The 18,694-nt window shown below is 40.6% G+C and overlaps 1 protein-coding gene across 1 annotated transcript in view; it reads left to right on the forward strand.

The window, feature by feature from the left end:
• Positions 1 to 935: 935 nt before the first annotated feature.
• arpc1b (actin related protein 2/3 complex, subunit 1B) overlaps positions 936 to 18,694 on the forward strand; it is a 50,204-nt gene continuing 32,445 nt past the window's right edge. The window contains exons 1-2 of the mRNA XM_072268691.1: positions 936 to 1,060; positions 5,434 to 5,507. Coding sequence (XP_072124792.1) covers positions 5,444 to 5,507 — 64 coding nt within the window. The 5' untranslated portion in view covers positions 936 to 1,060; positions 5,434 to 5,443. The remainder of the gene's footprint in view (positions 1,061 to 5,433; positions 5,508 to 18,694) is intronic.

Here is an 18,694-nt window from a genome sequence, read left to right on the forward strand (position 1 = left end):
AATGAATAAACGGTCGATGTTTCAGGCCGAGACTTGCTGAATTCCTCCAGCATGTGGTATCGTTTCTGCCGCACCTTTGGATTCATCATCTGTGTGGGTGGGGGTGCTGCTACAAAGGCAATAGGTTGCTCGCCATATCATACTGCCCTGATTTGCCTATCGACTGATGGCGTCAACATAGAGCAAGGACACAACATTCATGGTCGAACCCGACCAACGGGGAGGGGGGGGGGGCTCTTAACATGGGTCACTGTATCTTTCCAAATACCGTAGATATTTCAGACAGAATGGATGAAGTTACTTTCCCCAGTGCAGCCACCTTGAGGTACAGAATTACAACATTTAATTAGCTGTTAAGAGTCCACTCAAAAACCATTCCTTTCCTTGACCATTGACTGCAGCTTTACATTTGTAAGTGAATTGAGCATAAGAAATGGCCTTCCTTTACACCTTTAGTCTGGTGTTGGTAAACACTCCACTTGCTGGTAACCATGGATTGGATTTGCTTAGCCCTGATGCATTGATTGGACTTCTGTGCCAAGAGATTCTACAGAATATCTTTCCAAAAGCCCCACACGGGAACGATGGGTTGAATGGCCTCTGTGCTTGTACGATTAACTAGAACTTGAGAAGTGTGCAAAAAAAACGAACAACTTTTAAGAATAATCATTACTGGCTGGTTTAAATGTATCAACTTTATTTTGGATAAACTGAGTTGTAGCCCATAGATGGTTAATCCATTTACTACAGCGAACTGCAGACCGGGTTGAGTGGCAGTTGGGTAAAACAAGGAGGGGAACTCGGAGAACTTTATGCTGCAGTTAGAACAGCAGTGTGAAGGCAGCTGTTGAAATAGTCAGCCGCCCACATCAGGAAGTGGTCGGATCTTAGAAAGAGGAAGTAGGAGAGGGTGAATCAGGCTCTCTCAGCTAGCTAGCCCCCCCCCCCCTCCTCTTCGCAACTGCACTGCCGTTCATGTTGACGGAACAGAGTCCATGAACTGGGGCAACTCCTTTACAAAAAATTAAAATTTGAACTTATCACGGCATCTGTTTTGCAGGTAGGTTCAATTTAATTTTATATTTTTTTTTAAAGGGGTGGGGAGGGCGATTAATGAGTTGCTTTTGTGAATCCGTCATTTGAACTGCTTGGTGCTGACTAATTCGGCAGAGCTTGCAATGGGTCATTAAAACTTTTTAAGATAATGATGTAACTTGTCCCAAGACATCACCTCAAATTATCTCGGTAGAAACAATACCTTGCTTGGTTCAGTCCTTGGGAAGTGCTATATCACGAGAAAAAAAGAAGGCAGTTTTCGGGAGCTCTCTGTACTATCGGTATTGTAGGAATGTAATGAGATGCAAGAGAGCGTTATATTGTTCTCTATAGCCAGGACACTGCCCCATAGAAACTTTTCAGGGCCATGATGGGCGAAGAACTTACTATTTGAGGCACGGTAACTTATTGACAATTAATATTTTTTTTGCGCTGTCCTGTTCAAAGTGCAGTTTTCAACCGAGACTGGTGCTTCTCCTAACTCTTTGTATGCTGAGTGAGGTATCGGTCACAGATTTTGCATGAAAGTCCAAGAAATGTAGTTACATTTATCATTTGTGACTTCATTTTCAGGTCAAAGCCATTTTTGGGCTCACCTTTGGGAAGGTGAATGTAGAGTTTCAACAGCAGAGATCTATTTGTATTGGCGTGAAAATTTAGGGCTGGAAAATTAACCAGTGTCGTACAACTAGGGAGAATTCCTAGTCATCAAACAGTACAACACATAACCAGGCCCTACGACCCATCTAGTCCATGCCAAACCATTAATCTGCCCAGTCCATCTGCCTGTACCTGGACTGTAGCCTTACGTACCCCTCCGTCTATGTACCTATTCAAATTTCTGTTAAATGTTGAAATTGACCCTGCATCCGCCACTTTCGCTACCCTCTAAATGAAGATATGCCCCCTCATATTCCCCTTAAGCATTTCACCTTTCACCATTAACCCATGACCTCCAGTTGTAGTCTCACCTAGCCTTACTGGCAAAAGCCTGCTTGTTTTTACTCCTCATAATTATCAGAATCAGGTTTTATATCACCATCATATTTCATGAAATTTGTAAATTTTATGGCAGCAGTACCATGAAATACATATATGTCAATTAAATAGTTAAAATAAGTAGTGTAATTGAAAATTAGTGAGATGATTTTCATGGGTTCAATATCCATTTAGAGATCAGATGGCAGAGGGGAAGAAGCTGTTCCTGAGTTGCTGCGTGTGTGCCTTCAGGCTTCAATGCTTCCTTCTTGACAGTAACAATGAGAAGAGGGCACATCCTGGGTGGTGGGGGTTCGTCACGATGGAGGCCACATTCCTAAGGCACTGCTCCTTGAAGATGTCTTGGATACTCTATCAAATACCCCCTCTTCTATATTCTAGGGAATAAAATCCTCACCTATTCAACCTTTCACTATAACTCAGGTCCTCAAATACCATCAAAATCCTTGTAAATTTTCTCTGCACTCTTTCAATTTTATTTACATCTTTCCTGTAGGTAGGTGACCAAAACTGGACACAATTCCAAATTAGGGCTCAACATCATATGCAATATCAATATAATATCCCAACTCCTGTACTCAATACATTAATTTATGAAGCCAATGTGCCAAAAGCTTTCTTTACAACCCCATCTACCTGTGACGTCACCTTCAAGGAATTACGGATCTGTATTCCCGGATCCCTCTGTTCTACTGTGCTCCTCAGTGCTCAACTGTTCACTGTGTAAGACCCACCCCGGTTGGTCCCCGCAAAGTGCAACACCTCACATTCACATTAAATTCCATCTGCCATTTTTCAGCCCAATTTACCAGCTGGTTCAGATCCCGCTGCAAACTTTCAGAGTCTTTCCCGCTGTCCACTACATCCCTAATCTTGGTGTCATCCACAAGTTTGCTGATCCAGTTTACCATATTATCAACCAGATCGTTGATACACATGCCAAAGAGCAATGGACCCAGCACCGATACCTGCGACGTACCACTAGTCATAGGCCTCCAGTAAGAGAGGCAACCATCTACAACCATTCACTGGCTTCTTCCACGAAGCCAATGTCTAATCTAATTTACTACTTCATCTTGAAGCTAAGCTTTGGAAACATAGAGGAAAGGTAGAATAAAGGAACAAGCAAAAAGTTGCTGTAGCAGAATGCTTTAGAAATCCTCTGTGGTGAGCAGTGGGTGTTGCAAGTCAAAAATATTAGCAAAGAAGTTTTCTGTTCCTAATGCAAGTTTCTGTTCAACATTATTTTGCAGTATAATTACTTGGTAATGCAGTTACCACTCAGAAGGGTTCTGATTGCATGTCAGAGACTAAAATACAATACTGTACCTAGCTAGGCTGATGCTAAGGGAATGCTGGTCTCTGGGAGCCCCTGACTTTTTGAAGGCCTATATTTGTCCTCTCAAAAGATTCTGTTGAACCATTTCAAAGGAAAGCATAGACCTTAACTTCCTCTTTCGGGGAATAGTGGGAAATTTTAATTGCTCTATTATTAAGCTGGGTTACAGTCAGTGTGAAAGGTATAGGCCCATAGAATGCATAAATTATATTCAGGAGGAAGCTTTAACCAGAATGTAACAAGCCCGGGGAGGTGGCAGGATGTTGGGAGTTCCAGTACAGGATTTGGTTTTAGAGAATTGGGCTGTACAATTAGAGTATCAGTGGGAGAACACTTTGATCATAATTCAGTTAGATTTTGTGTATTTTGGGAAAGGACAAAGTTAAGATTGTAAAGTTTCTAGATTGTGGTAAGGACAAGTTTACAACTGGGAAGTAATTTAGTTAAAGTGACTAGTAGGCCATTGGATGGTAGAATAGTCTTGCAGGATCAAAGGGCATTTGAGAGATGGATATGTGAAATTAATGGTAACTGTGTTGCCACAATGATGAAGGGCAGTGTTCCTAAGCCTAGACAGAGGGTGGAGCAAGGCAAAAAAAAAGTAGTTTGCATCAGGTACTGAGAACTTTACTCCATAGAAAGCCTAGAAGAATATAGAAAGTGGAGAGATGAAATTATAAGGGAGATTTTTAGATGCAAAGTGAGGGAATGGTAAAAGACAAACAAGTAAAAACAGAGGGAAAAATGAGTGTATTTTATAATAAATGAAGATGTTTAAAAATAATAAGTCATATTAAGCATCAAACTGGTACCGTATATGGAGGCAGAAGAAGTCGTTATGGTTTTAATGAAATTTCTGCCCCTTTCTTTACAGGCATGGGTTTGATCATAGTGCTATAATTAAAGAGGAAAGGTGAGGAATATTAAACAAAATAGTTAAAAAGGAGTTTAGAACCTTTGACAATGAATAGATTTCTAAACTCAAATAAATTGCACTCTCAACTGTTGAAGGATCTAGGACGAAAATGTCGACTGTTTATCCTCCTGACCAGCTGAATTCCTCCAGCATTTTGGGCATTGCTCAAGATTTCCAGCATCCTTCAAATCTCCTGTGTTTGAAATTTTAATTCCTAAATTGTCAGGCCAAACTGGTCTTACAGAAAATTGGTGTCTAAACCAGTGAAGAATATCGTAACTTGTGAGGTTGAACAATTCGTAAGTTCCATTCAATGTGCTCTCATTAAATGTCTAAGTCTTTAGCAGGACACTGGTGGAAAATATTTGTAGTGCCTGTTTGTGGAGTCATGTTGAAGGAACAATGAAATGAGAATAATTAGACATCTTTATTGAAGAGCATGTAAACATATATACTGTAACGGGCACAATGCCTGTGTGATGATACATAAAGACTAGTGAAATATTACTATTTAGTAATAAATCCATTTATCTTTGCAAGCTCACTGAGCTTTGAAGTAGCTTTCAAACTTGAGGTACTTTGTTTAGTTTGTCATTGAGTAGGGTTGAGACAACTACTAGTGCAGAAAAGAACAGGAGATGTAACAGTCTAAAAAGAAGGGGAAGCTATGGCTGCCATTGTCGATGGACACTCTCACTCTTTACACGTTGTTCTACTTGAGTTCCTCATCTAGAATCAGAATGAATTCTCTTGGAATCCGAGTCGAAGATATAGGCAAAAGGGTTTAAATATGGGTGGAGTAAAAATGTAAGATTAATCTGTCAAATGTTCACTAAACATGTCATATTTGTAATCAAAATCTTAGGAAAAAATGCACAAGACATGTTAGGAGCTGAAGTGAATTTTCTATGGGTACTCAGAGGCTGCAATTTTCCCTGCTCCCCATATTCTCTTGTTAGCAGAATAGCGTGATGATTTGTTATTTGTTATTAGTTTTAAAAGCCGGGTATAATTATGTTTTATCCCAAGCTGTGAGAAGCACATCAGTGCTTGCCTTAGATGTGCAGCAACCAATTGTTTCAAGTTGTTTAAAGTAACTTGTCTCTATTTGATTTATTTCTAGAAGAACAGCCATGTCTTACCACAGCTTCCTGCTGGAACCAATCAGCTGTCATGCTTGGAATAAGGACAGGACCCGTGAGTATCTCAGACAAATAAAGCTGACCTTAAAATAAAGAAGACTTAAACTTGGATAATATTTTCCTATGGACCAGAAGTAACAAGGGATCAGTTTGCCTATCTCAACACTTGAAAACTGCACCAAATCAATAGACCTAGGAATTTGATCACATGGTATTTGTTTTCTATGAATTGTGGACTCCAACATGGGCACAAAAATGACAGTGTTGTATTATTAGTAAATTAAAGCACTCCTTGCATATGTAGAAAGATTTGATTTGATAATCTATCATGTGCACACCTACAAGGCAATTGGGGTATGCCAGAATGTTAATCAAAGTCGATCACTGAGCAGCACCTGTTAGACAATTGTCCAGTAAAATCAGTTTGTATATGCAGACAACAATGTGCCAATTCTTAGGAAGTCCACTCTGAACAGCACAGAACTGGCTATTTAAAGGAATTATGAATAACTTGCAAGTTTATTAAGGATTGGGCTGGTAAGGAGGTTACTGGAGTTAACTGGGCTATAGTTTGAATAGCAACAATTAAAGAGATCGTTTCCAGTCTGCTGAGATGTTTAATTTCCCCAAAATGTGTGCTTTAGTAATAGTCGCAGTGAGCTTCCGCTGAGGATGGCTATCTTTTCAAATTGATGAAATGTCACATGTGCCACTTAAGATGGAAAATGGTCTAATACATTTTGTGGGTTGGTCATGTTCTTGTCACATGGAAGAGATTAGAAGTCCTGTCAATGCCAAGGGGTTTGCTGTGGGATTGATTTAACTTCACACAATAAATTTTATTATGTATTATTGTAGGTTTGCAAATAATAGTTTACTGTTTTCTAAAAGCCCTCAGGCAATTGCAGTTAAAACTGATGAGGTGGAAGCAGGTACTCAAATATCCAGTTTCCTGATCCTGGTGATAAGCAATCAAGGTCAGGCAGCAGGAACCCTTCTGCTGAGTGACCGTTTGGTACTACAGCACCCAGTACAAGTAGCTGGGACAACCTTTTGAAGAGGGATGTGAGTGGACTGAGGTGGCTGAATGATGGATCACTGGCCTCCATGAACATGGATGTCTATGTTCCCTGGCCTCTGTTCCCACCATCAGGCTGTTGCTACCTTGAATTGTTACCCATTTGTTGGGATGTGTCTGGATAAAATAATAATGGACGATTATTCACGTCTGTAAATTGGAGCAAATAATTTGAATTTCCTCGAATGCTGTTCTGTATAGTACATTGCTTTCTCTTGAGCTTAAAGTAGAGATTGATGGTATGATTGCAATCACGTCAGTGGTGCTTTGGATCATCAGGTTTGAGGGAAAAGAGGAATATCAACAGTTGTGAATAGAGAAATCCAACAGAGTTTTGGCCTGTCATGCATAGATTTGTATATATCAGTGCTAATCGATGGCTTGGCAAGTGGAGCCTTGGATTTGGGAACAATCAGGCAACAAATTGAGGGTTACGTTTTAGAGTACAATGAATCATGAATTAGCAGATTTTGGGATTAGTGCCTTGGGTATGGGGGATTGTGGGACGGAGTATCAGAAAAGTTGCAAGGCATGGACCAGGGGATTAGGATCTTGGGACGCAAAGTGCTAGAATTCCAGAATAACGTGCGCAAAATGCTGGAGGCAATCAGCAAGTCAGGCAACATCTATAGAGAGGAATAAACAGTTGGCATTTCATGCTGTGGCCCTTTGTCAGGACAGATCATGGTCTTGGGAATGGTGTGGCATAAGACTGAGGGACCATGACATTGAACACAGCATTGTGCAGCAGCAGATTGGAGTTTGACTGGGTTTTGGGATAGGGCTGAAATCTGGGGTGTGATCCAAAGGATAGATTGTTGACTGTTATGGCACGTATTATAATCTGCTCCTGTGGTGATGAAATTGTCCTGACCAGCAATGTCACTGTCAGGACACAATGGTCCACATTTCTTGGCAATGTCCCACAAAAGAAATGATATTATTCCATCCAGCCAAGGTGTTGCAAGAATGGCTCTTATCCAGAAACACCCATGTGAAATTTCAGAGTGACAGAAACCACTTCAGAGCCGATATTATCATCTTTCACTCAGGAAAGAATTGATTTTTTAATTTTCTAAGCTGAAAATAGCACTTTGCAGTTTGGTTTCTAGGCACAAATATGTAACATAACCACTTATATTCAGTCTGTCCCTTCAGGCGACATTCCAGTAAATATCTGTGAGTCACTCCCATGTCCAGTGCAGTCTGACTGGAAAAGTTTTCTTGTTGGCTTTCTGCTGTACATTCCAACATAATAAGAACAGCATCAACTAATCAAAGTGTCCTCATGGGATTGTAACTGACTCTAATACCACTGCCTTGAATTTGTTGACTTCTACATTATAGTGCAGAAGCTTGCACCATCTTCAAAGACCTGCTTTGTTCAATTACTGGCAACTATTTGACAAGTTCCAACAAAAAGAGCTCTATGGAAGAAGCCAGTTATATTTCACAGACTTTGGAATGTATGCATATAGATGAAATTCGTTGAAACTGACTGTACAGTGATCTAAACTCCAGATGGGCAAAAGATGAGACAGGTTTTACAGAGCATCGGTAAATCAAACACAGATGGATCAAGGTTCACTTGGTTAACAGGAAGCAGAGTTTGATTATACAGTGAACAGCATTGCGTGACTTATTTCAGAAGTTGCACAGAACCAAAAGCTTTTATCTTTTCAAGTCATAGTGCCTTAACATAATTCCATGTTCTTGATCGTGGAGATTGCTGCAGCATTTCTGTTACAGTGTGATGAAACACCCTTCATGAGAACCCCAGACAATTTTATTTATGAGGCCAAGAGAAAATCCCATGTTACTTTCCAAACATTTTTGATGAGCATCTTTTCAGAGTAAATGTAAAATTAAAAGAACATAAGAAATGAAAGGAGGGGTAGAGCAAATAACTCCTCGTGCCTATACCATCATTCAACAAGACCATGGCTGATACTCTAGAACACAGAACAGTACAGCACAAGGGCAGGCCCTTCAACCTATGATGTTGTGCCAAACGAAACTGTTCCCTTTCGTCTACATGAAGTCAATATTTGTCCACTCTCTGAATATTCATGAGTCTATCTAGGAGCTCGTAAACACTGTGGTATTGCCTCCACCAGCACCCCTAGGAGCACATTCCAGGCACCCACTATTCTCTGTGTAAATTTTAAAAAATGCCACACATATCTCCCTTGAACCAACCTTCCGTCCCTTAAAAATGACATCAACATCATTTTCTTGTCCTATCCTCATATCCATGAATTCTTACAATATCCAGAAACCTATCATTCTCCATAATGAATGCAATCAATGACTGAACTTCCATGGCCTTCTGAGTAGAGAATTTTGAAAATTCACCACTCTGAATAAAGAAATTTCTTTTCAATTTCCACACAAGTGGCTGAACTTTTATTTTGAGACATTAACCCGTGTTTGAGAATACTCGGCAAAGACTCAGAAGTTCCTGGGTTAGCATGTCAGGAAGTTGGAGCCCCAATGTCTGAGGTTCTGGGCCAGAAAATGGAGTTTGGTGGCCCGGAGGTGGCCTGTCTGTGTGTGTGTAAGTAGGTCTGTGGGAAGGATGAAAAGGGCTGCTGTTGTTGTTGTTTGTGTTGTTCTGCTGAACATTGTGGGTTCTTGCTGGAATGTGTGGCAACACCTATGGGCTTCCCCCAGTACATTCTTGGGTTGTGTTGGTTGTTAATGCAAATAATGCTTTTCACTATATGTTTTGAGATAGATAAATGAATCTGCATCTGACTGATACTTTGATACAAGACTTTTAATGACAAAAGTCTCCCAACATATCCTCAAAGAGAGATGAAAACCATCAAAAAATTTAAGTTCTTCTATATTGAATTGTTCTATTCTATGCATTTCCATCATTTCAACACAAATTGACTTAAAAAAAATTGCTGTTGGGGCTTGTTTTGATTTAGACTGCTGTTCAAGGTACTGGTATGCTGAGGGATTGTTCAATTACTAGCACTTGTCCATCCCAGGCTCGTAAGGCCCATGTACTGCAGTTTAACTTCAACAAATATTTGGCAGTTAGTTTAGTCATGTTCAGATTGGGTTCATTTATCAAGTTGCAGTGTGCTCCCCTTCTCTTTTCCTCACCTTTATTTTCTCACCTTTTACCTTTTTACAATTCAAACAGCTAAACTGAACTTCTCAGTATTAATAGTGCGAACTGTGGTTGAATGTATTCCTGTAACTTTCATCACATGACTATCTACAACAGCCACTCCTGCACTGACTGTGACAACTCACTCTCTTCACCACTTTTGTAACTGGCTAATTTTAAAAACAGGTCAACGAAAATAGTAAAAACACTGTTGGTGGCCCCAAGGTTTCTCTTCTGGATTGCTGTCATCAGCGTCACAGAATATGATTCTCCAGGGTTCCTTACAAAGTAATAATTCTGGAAGGGAAGCAGCCCCACCTGATAGAGAGTGATGCGGCTATATAAAATGTTGCAATCAGTATCTGTAAGTATGTGACTGTTAAGGCCAAAGGATAGTGTGAATAGATTTGATAACCAGCTTCAGTAGTCAGTTAAACTTGGGTTAGGTCACATTTGGAGTACACTGTGTTTCTGGCCACTATACTATACAAGGTAGAGTGGAGGTTCGGGGGAGGGTGCAGAAGAACTTCATAAGGGTGATGCCTGGATTGGATTGTATTGACTATAAAAAGAGGTTGGAGAAACTTGGATTTTTTTCTCTAGAGCACTGGAGGAAGAGGGGCAACCTGATTAAAGTATATAAAATTAAGAGTGGTATAGATAGAGTACTTTTCCCGGGGGAGAATTGTTAAATGCTAGAGAGGTTAGAGGTGTAAAGAGAGCAGTGAAAAGATAAGTTTTTATTTGCACTAGTAGTGGTAGGTATCTGGAATGCACTGCCAAGAGAGCTCATCCAAACAGTTATGATTGCAATGTCTGAGACTCATAAAGATGCAGGGAAGAGGGGTTTGCCATGTGCAGGAAGAAGAGTTTAGTTAGATTTGCATCATGGTTGGCGCAGATGTGGGTGGTAGGAACTTTTTCTGTGTTGTACCGTTCAATGTTCTATGCTTTGTTCTATCTGTCTGTTATGTATACAATGCCTGTTGCAAGAGTAGACAGCAAATCAACCATCTGCTTTAATTTCCTTGCACTCTTCCTCAGCAGAGAGCACAAGATCAGGAGATTACCTCTGCGGCAGGAACAAATATGCCAACGTTCATTTCTGTTAGTGCAAAGTATCCAAACCTGGGGTCCAGAAACCCCTTGGTTAATGATAGGGATCCATGGCATAAAAAAGGGTTGGGAAACCCTGTCCTGGTTGAAACCAGTACTTTGCATTATTTTCATGTCATAATTGGATGTAGTCATCAATTCATTTGCCAGAAGTGACCCTAAAAATGTTTCCAAGATATTGGTGACATTATGTTCAGTAGTATTAGTATGAGAAATAATATATGGGTATGAAATTCTACTGAAATGTTGTAAATTAGTAAAATACATATCTATATTGTTTTCCTGACCTCAGAATGTTCAGTGCGCTTTATAAGAAATAATTGTGTGCACTGCTGTAATGCAGGAAGCCAATTAGTAGACAGGACCCCCCCCCCCCGCCCGCAAACAAAAATGTGGTAATAACCAATTGGTCATTTTTTTATGTGGTTTATTAAGGACCAACGATTAGCAAACTCCGCTGTTCTTCTTTACACCAGGGCCAAAAAGACTTTTGCATCCATTGTGAGATAGGGTGGCCACCTTTTCAAAATGATAAAAATAGAATAAGTGCTATTTATTTAAAAAATTGAGATGTACCTGGCCAGCTTTTGAGAGTTGTCTGACTATGGCTCACCCTGCTGATGGTTCATGGTGCAATACATTGAGCTGACTCCTGACCACGACTCTTCTAGAAAGTAATTTTCTATTTTTACGGAAAACTTAATTGTTTTACGTTCATGTTATATGAATCTGGTGTGTGTGTGTAAGGAATTGGTAGCACGGGCAGGTCCCACCACTCTAAGTACAATATTACAGCCTGCTTCTACTGTTAGTTCTGACCATAATTTACCCACAGCCAACTATAAATTCTCTCAACTGTCTAATTATATTTCTTATCTCTACTCGCGTATATTTTGCTGCGCTGTAGATAGGCCACATTTATGACTTGATCTGTTTTAAACATATGCAAAATATATATGCTGCTGTAACTGGTACATCTATTGTAACAGTAGTGGTGTAACCTTATGTTGGCTGAACTTGTAGAACTCACGTGATGGGAGGCCAGCCAGTGACAATACTGGATTAAGATAGTGGGGGGACTGGCAGTAGCTAAGAAGACTATAGCAGTTACTTGGAAATCTGATTCGTATTTAAGTATGAATCGTTGGAATAATGAAATGGCTAGTTCTATTCCACTCGAAAAAATTACTTATAATTTAAGAGATAAATATGTAACATTTTTGAATATTTGGTGCCCTTATTTACAAAAGATAAGATGGCATATTTAAGTGCTCCGATAAAGATCTTGGTCCCTTGGGGAAAGTAACAAATAAGTATACCAAATTTATTTTGAATTCCATGGAGCATGTGGAAACCTTCCAATACCCAGGCGGTTCTTCTTTTTTTCTCTTGTTTTCTTTTCTAGGTAGGACTTTATATGGGGGGGGGGGTTAAGGGGAGGGGGGAGGGTAGATATTATCTTTTCATGTATTCTTTTTGAAAACAATAAAAATTATATTAAAAAAAAGATAGTGGAGGGATGACATGAGTGTTTCATCAGACAATTTGTTAGAGGCAGAAATGGGTGGTTTTTATAGCAGAAAGGATATGGAGTCGCAAGCAGAAAGTTCTCTCCATTAGAGTGTCTAACAAACAAGATCTTATGTTTTGCAACACACATCAAAGTTGCTGGTGAACGCAGCAGGCCAGGCAGCATCTCTAGGAAGAGGTGCAGTCGACGTTTCAGGCCGAGACCCTTCGTCAGGACTAACTGAAGGAAGAGTGAGTAAGGGATTTGAAAGTTGGAGGGGGAGGGGGAGATCCAAAATGATAGGAGAAGACAGGAGGGGGAGGGATGGAGCCAAGAGCTGGACAGGTGATAGGCAAAAGGGGATACGAGAGGATCATGGGACAGGAGGTCCGGGAAGAAAGACAAGGGGGGGGGGGAACCCAGAGGATGGGCAAGAGGTATATTCAGAGGGACAGAGGGAGAAAAAGGAGAGTGAGAGAAAGAATGTGTGCATAAAAATAAGTAACAGATGGGGTACGAGGGGGAGGTGGGGCCTAGCGGAAGTTAGAGAAGTCGATGTTCATGCCGTCAGGTTGGAGGCTACCCAGATGGAATGTAAGGTGTTGTTCCTCCAAACTGAGTGTGGCTTCATCTTTACAGTGGAGGAGGCCGTGGATAGACATGTCAGAATGGGAATGGGATGTGGAATTAAAATGTGTGGCCACTGGGAGATCCTGCTTTCTCTGGCGGACAGAGCGTAGATGTTCAGCAAAGCGGTCTCCCAGTCTGCGTCAGGTCTCGCCAATATATAAAAGGCCACATCGGGAGCACCGGACGCAGTATATCACCCCAGCCGACTCACAGGTGAAGTGTTGCCTCACCTGGAAGGACTGTTTGGGGCCCTGAATGGTGGTAAGGGAGGAAGTGTAAGGGCGTGTGTAGCACTTGTTCCACTTACACGGATAAGTGCCAGGAGGGAGATCAGTGGGGAGGGATGGGGGGGACGAATGGACAATGGGGGAGTTGTGTAGGGAGCGATCCCTGCGGAATGCAGAGAGAGGGGGGGAGGGAAAGATGTGCTTAGTGGTGGGATCCCGTTGGAGGTGGCGGAAGTTACGGAGAATAATATGTTGGACCCGGAGGCTGGTGGAGTGGTAGGTGAGGACCAGGGGAACCCTATTCCTGGTGGGGTGGCGGGAGGATGGAGTGAGAGCAGATGTACGTGAAATGGGGGAGATGCGTTTAAGAGCAGAGATATAGTTTCTACTTCTACTTTCAACATTTCCCTATTTCAACATTAAATCCAAAATAATTAAAAAGAAAATACATTAATGCTGGGGCAACTGACTACATTTTATATTCTTTCCAGTGGGATTTTATTTTGGGACTAACCACTGCATTTGTTGATTTTCTTTATGGGTTGTAACTGTGTCATTGAACTTAAAACAGCTTTATGCATTATTGAATATGTCCATTTAAATATTTTTCAGTAGAGTTTCAGTTGATTCAAAGCAAACTCTTTTTGCTGTAATACCAAGCTATTAGAGCAAATTGTTATCCATTGCTAAGTGACTGATAGCCCCTCCCCATATCCCAGGACACCAGTGATATCTTGACAGTCAGTTACTTAAACATTGTATGAGAGGTGCAAAGTAATCTCCAACAGCACCCATTCATCTCCACATATGAGTTCATTCACAATTCTCTTATGTCCCAACGTGCATCCACTTCTTCACCATTCACCCTTCTGATTGATGACCACTATTGGTTCCTTGATTAGAAAGACTTGTTGTTTATTTCTTCCTTGGATTTCCATTCTTCCATTAGCCCCTTCCCTCCTTGTTTATAACTTCCTCCAATCATAAAACACTCTGAGATGTCCCCACTCCTTCATTTCTGGCCTTGAGTGCATTCCGTTTTCATTGCCCTGCTACTATCTGAACAAAGTTCTGGAATTTCTCTTCATCAGTTCCTTTGTCTTTCCTTCCTTGCTTTCTAAAATGTCCCTTAAAACATAGTTGTCTATTACTCCTATACCTCAGTATCAAATTTTATTTGATAATTCTTCTGGTGAATCATCTTAGAAGATTTTTTTTGTAAGTATTGGTCAAAAACCTGAGAAAATTACATATTTGAAAAAAAAACTTGCAAATTTCTTACATTAATCATCACCATAACTGCAGTCAATCTGGGGAAAAAAGGATCAGTCATGACTGAATAGCAGAGCAGACTCTGGGGTCAAATGGCTTAATTCTGCTCCTATGTCTTATGGTCTTAACATGTAATAGTCTGAAAATAAACCGAGTGTAGGAAGACTGTCTGCAGTCCGTCTGGAGAATGAGACGATATATGTGTCCTTGGTCTTTTTTTTATTTCTGGCCAGTTTTGCCTGAACGTGAACCAAACTAAGCATACAGAAGGTTTCCCTTCAGAGGGGATCAGCTGGGTCTCGGTTCCAATCCTGGATCTAATTTGAAGGCTACTGGTTCAACTCTCACTCCAGGGAATAAAGTAAATTATCTAGAATCTGTTTTTATTTTTTCCTTGCACTTCAATTCTTCCTTATTCCTCCCTATTTGTAACCTCCTCCAAACATAAAGCCCTCCAAGATTACTCCTCATTTTTGACCTTTGGTGCTTTCATTTTTCATTGCTTTGCTGTCGTTTGACCCAAAGAACAATTCTAAATGTTTTTTCAATTGACATCACAGTGACTGTAGTAGAACTACTGCTATCCCATCAGACCCCTAACCCTAACCCTGTATGCCAAAGACAGAAATTGGTGGGTTAAATGGCCAATGCATGTACCCCTGGTTGTAGGTGAGTTGCAAAATCTCTGGGGAGAATTAGAAAAAATAACAAAATTAGTGTAAATGGGTGGTTGATGGTCAGCTCAAACTTTGTGGGCTGAAGTGCCTGTATCCATTTCTGCAGCCTATGATTAAAACCAATGTTTAATTCAGTTAACTCCTTGCTATTTTTAGGGCCTTGCTATGATCCTTTTTAGCAATATTTTCTGTATAATAACCATGCCTACAGGCCAATGGTGCTTCACTTGCTGTAAAGTACAAACATTGTACAAATTTGTCTACCTCTGCACAAGATGTTGCAGCAGTTGAGAGGATGTTGGTCAAACTTTGTTTCCGCAGAAACCACAAAATGATGACATATATTAACAGGCTGGGTCTTGGAGCTGCCTGACTGAAGCAGAGGAAGCTGCAGAGCCAGTTTTCTGCATGCATTGCAGTTTGTTGAGCCAACGCAACTATTTTTATTCTTGTTACAGATTTTTGCAGATCAGAAACGTCTCATTGTGATAAGCTGCTTTCTACTTGCACTGACTTTATTTTTCCTCCTGGTTTTCTAGTCTTATCATCCACCCTGGGTTTTAATATACATACCTTGGTATCAGAATCAGGCTTGATATCACCAGCATATGTCACAAACTTTGTTAACATTGCAGCAATAATAGAGGAAAATATGTGAATTACAGTAAGTATGCATGTATTAAATAGTTAGTGCAAAAACTAGAAATAATAAAGTAGTGAAGTAGTGTTCATGGGTTCAATGTCCAAATAGCTCTACACTATATTGCCCCCTTCATGCTTCCATTAATCGAAACAGACTCATAACCACTTAGATCCCTACAATAGTTTAATTATTTGTCAAATGTTTCATCACGAAGTAGCTTTCTCTGGTAAAGTTGATGTTCCAAAATCTGGTGAAAAGTTGATAAAACTGCTGATACTGTTTCAACAATAAATGCTTTGTGCTGATTTTGTTTAAGCTGTTGTGTACCAGAAGAGATAATAACCAAAGTACTATACAAGCAAATGTAAATATTTGATAGTCCCCCTTAGAAGAGCAGGGAACTTAGCCAATGTGTCTTGGCCAATATATACAGTGGATTCCGGTTCCTTGGGTCATATGAGGATCAGTACATTTTGGTTCAGTTAAGCAGCTGGTCCAATTAACTGAAGTTTTATGGAAATAGTTAAAAAGCTATAAAAAAGGCAAACTACCGTAACAAGCTATGCATTTAAATGAAATACAGAACAAATTTAGAACACTATCAATATTATTACAATATTATAAAACTTTTTTAGTTCCAAATATTTATTGATGGAGGAATTTATCCAGTGTACACTGTGTACTTTTAATTAACTGTAAATGAACAAAATCAGTGTAGACACCTAGTGCAGATATTGGAATGCCTTCGTGTAATGCTGTCAATGTTTGCATCCTCCAATTCTTTATTTCCATTGTTACAGTGAAGATGATTGTCAATACCTTCAAATTCTTTGTAGTTTCTAACTTGCTGAAATAGTGGAATTGTTTCATTTACACTCCCACCTGTTTCTAGCATCTCCAAGCCTGAATGCTTGAAACCACAGTAAGCAAAACTGTTCTGCATTGTCTTGCCACTTATTTCTTGCCAACTATTAGTGACAAAAATCACTGCTGTTGGACACAAGCACATGCACCTGACACTGTTTAAGACTGTTTGCACTAAGCGTGGTTTAGTGTCTAACGAGCGCAAAAGTGTATGTGACTGATGCCAGTAAGAAACAGTTTGGCGACAGTCCCCCATCCAATTAAGTGATGTAGTGTCCCAAGTGAACTAAGGGAGTCTCGGCTATTTACTTGGTTAGTTTTTGTTCTTTAAGAGTTGTCCCAAATAAGCAGCTGCCCCAACTAAATGATGTTTGAATTAAATGGAATCCACTGTACTGCTTAATGAAAATTTTCAAAAAGCAGTTTTTTTTTGTTAAAATACATTAGAGCTTGCTGTGTGAAAATTAGCTGTCAATTTACTACATTACAGCTGAGGCTACTTTTAAATAAGTGCGAAGTTTTGGGATATATAGAAATTGTATAAAGTATGAAACAAAGTTAAGTCTTTAACAGCCTTTCTGTTTTATCTTTCATCTTTGGTCAGCACGTGTTCCTGTTTCAGGGTTGATTATTTGGCCATATATGGAAATGTTTGACTGAAATTCTAGTTCTCTATCTGAAAATGTTGCCATCATATTCACAGCTTCTTACTGGTTCCTTTGTTTTCTCTCACTTTAACTTCCCACAATAACTTCTCAACAAGCAGCTTCCTCAACGGCTTTTCATTTCCCCAGCCTGACCTCGCCCTTTCAGAGGTATACTCTTTGTCCAATCCAGTGCTCCCCCGCCCTCTGTAATTGAGAACTAATTTGCCTTTACTATTCAGGACTTCGTCCTGACGAAGGGTCTCAGTCTGCAACGTCGACTGTACCTCTTCCTAGAGATGTTGCCTGGCCTGCTGCCTTCACCAGCAACTTTGATGTGTGTTGCTTGAATTTCCAGCGTCTGCAGAATTCATAGAAACATAGAAAATAGGTGCAGGAGTAGGCCATTCGGCCCTTCGAGCCTGCACCGCCATTTATTATGATCATGGCTGATCATCCAACTCAGAACCCTGCCCCAGCCTTCCCTCCATACCCCCTGATCCCCATAGCCACAAGGGCCATATCTAAGTCCCTCTTAAATATAGCCAATGAACTGGCCTCAACTGTTTACTGTGGCAGAGAATTCCACAGATTCACCACTCTCTGTGTGAAGAAGTTTTTCCTAATCTCGGTCCTAAAAGGCTTCCCCTTTATCCTCAAACTGTGACCCCATGTTCTGGACTTCCCCAACATCGAGAACAATCTTCCTGCATCTAGCCTGTCCAATCCCTTTAGGATTTTATACGTTTCAATCAGATCCCCCCTCAATCTTCTAAATTCCAACGAGTACAAGCCCAGTTCATCCAGTCTTTCTTCATATGAAAGTCCTGCCATCCCAGGAATCAATCTGGTGAACCTTCTTTGTACTCCCTCTATGGCAAGGATGTCTTTCCTCAGATTAGGGGACCAAAACTGCACACGATACTCCAGGTGTGGTCTCACCAAGGCCTTGTACAACTGCAGTAGTACCTCCCTGCTCCTGTACTCGAATCCTCTCGCTATAAATGCCAGCATACCATTCGCCTTTTTCACCGCCTGCTGTACCTGCATGCCCACTTTCAATGACTGGTGTATAATGACACCCAGGTCTCGTTGCACCTCCCCTTTTCCTAATCGGCCACCATTCAGATAATAATCTGTTTTCCTATTTTTGCCACCAAAGTGGATAACTTCACATTTATCCACATTAAGTTGCATCTGCCATGAATTTGCCCACTCACCCAACCTATCCAAGTCACTCTGCATCCTCTTAGCATCCTCCTCACAGCTAACACTGCCACCCAGCTTCGTGTCATCCGCAAACTTGGAGATGCTGCATTTAATTCCCTCATCCAAGTCATTAGTATATATTGTAAACAACTGGGGTCCCAGCACTGAGCCTTGCGGTACCCCACTAGTCACCGCCTGCCATTCTGAAAAGGTCCCGTTTATTCCCACTCTTTGCTTCCTGTCTGCTA

This window comes from Mobula birostris, chromosome 9, assembly GCF_030028105.1.
Source record: "Mobula birostris isolate sMobBir1 chromosome 9, sMobBir1.hap1, whole genome shotgun sequence".
NCBI classification, from domain to species: domain Eukaryota; kingdom Metazoa; phylum Chordata; class Chondrichthyes; order Myliobatiformes; family Myliobatidae; genus Mobula; species Mobula birostris.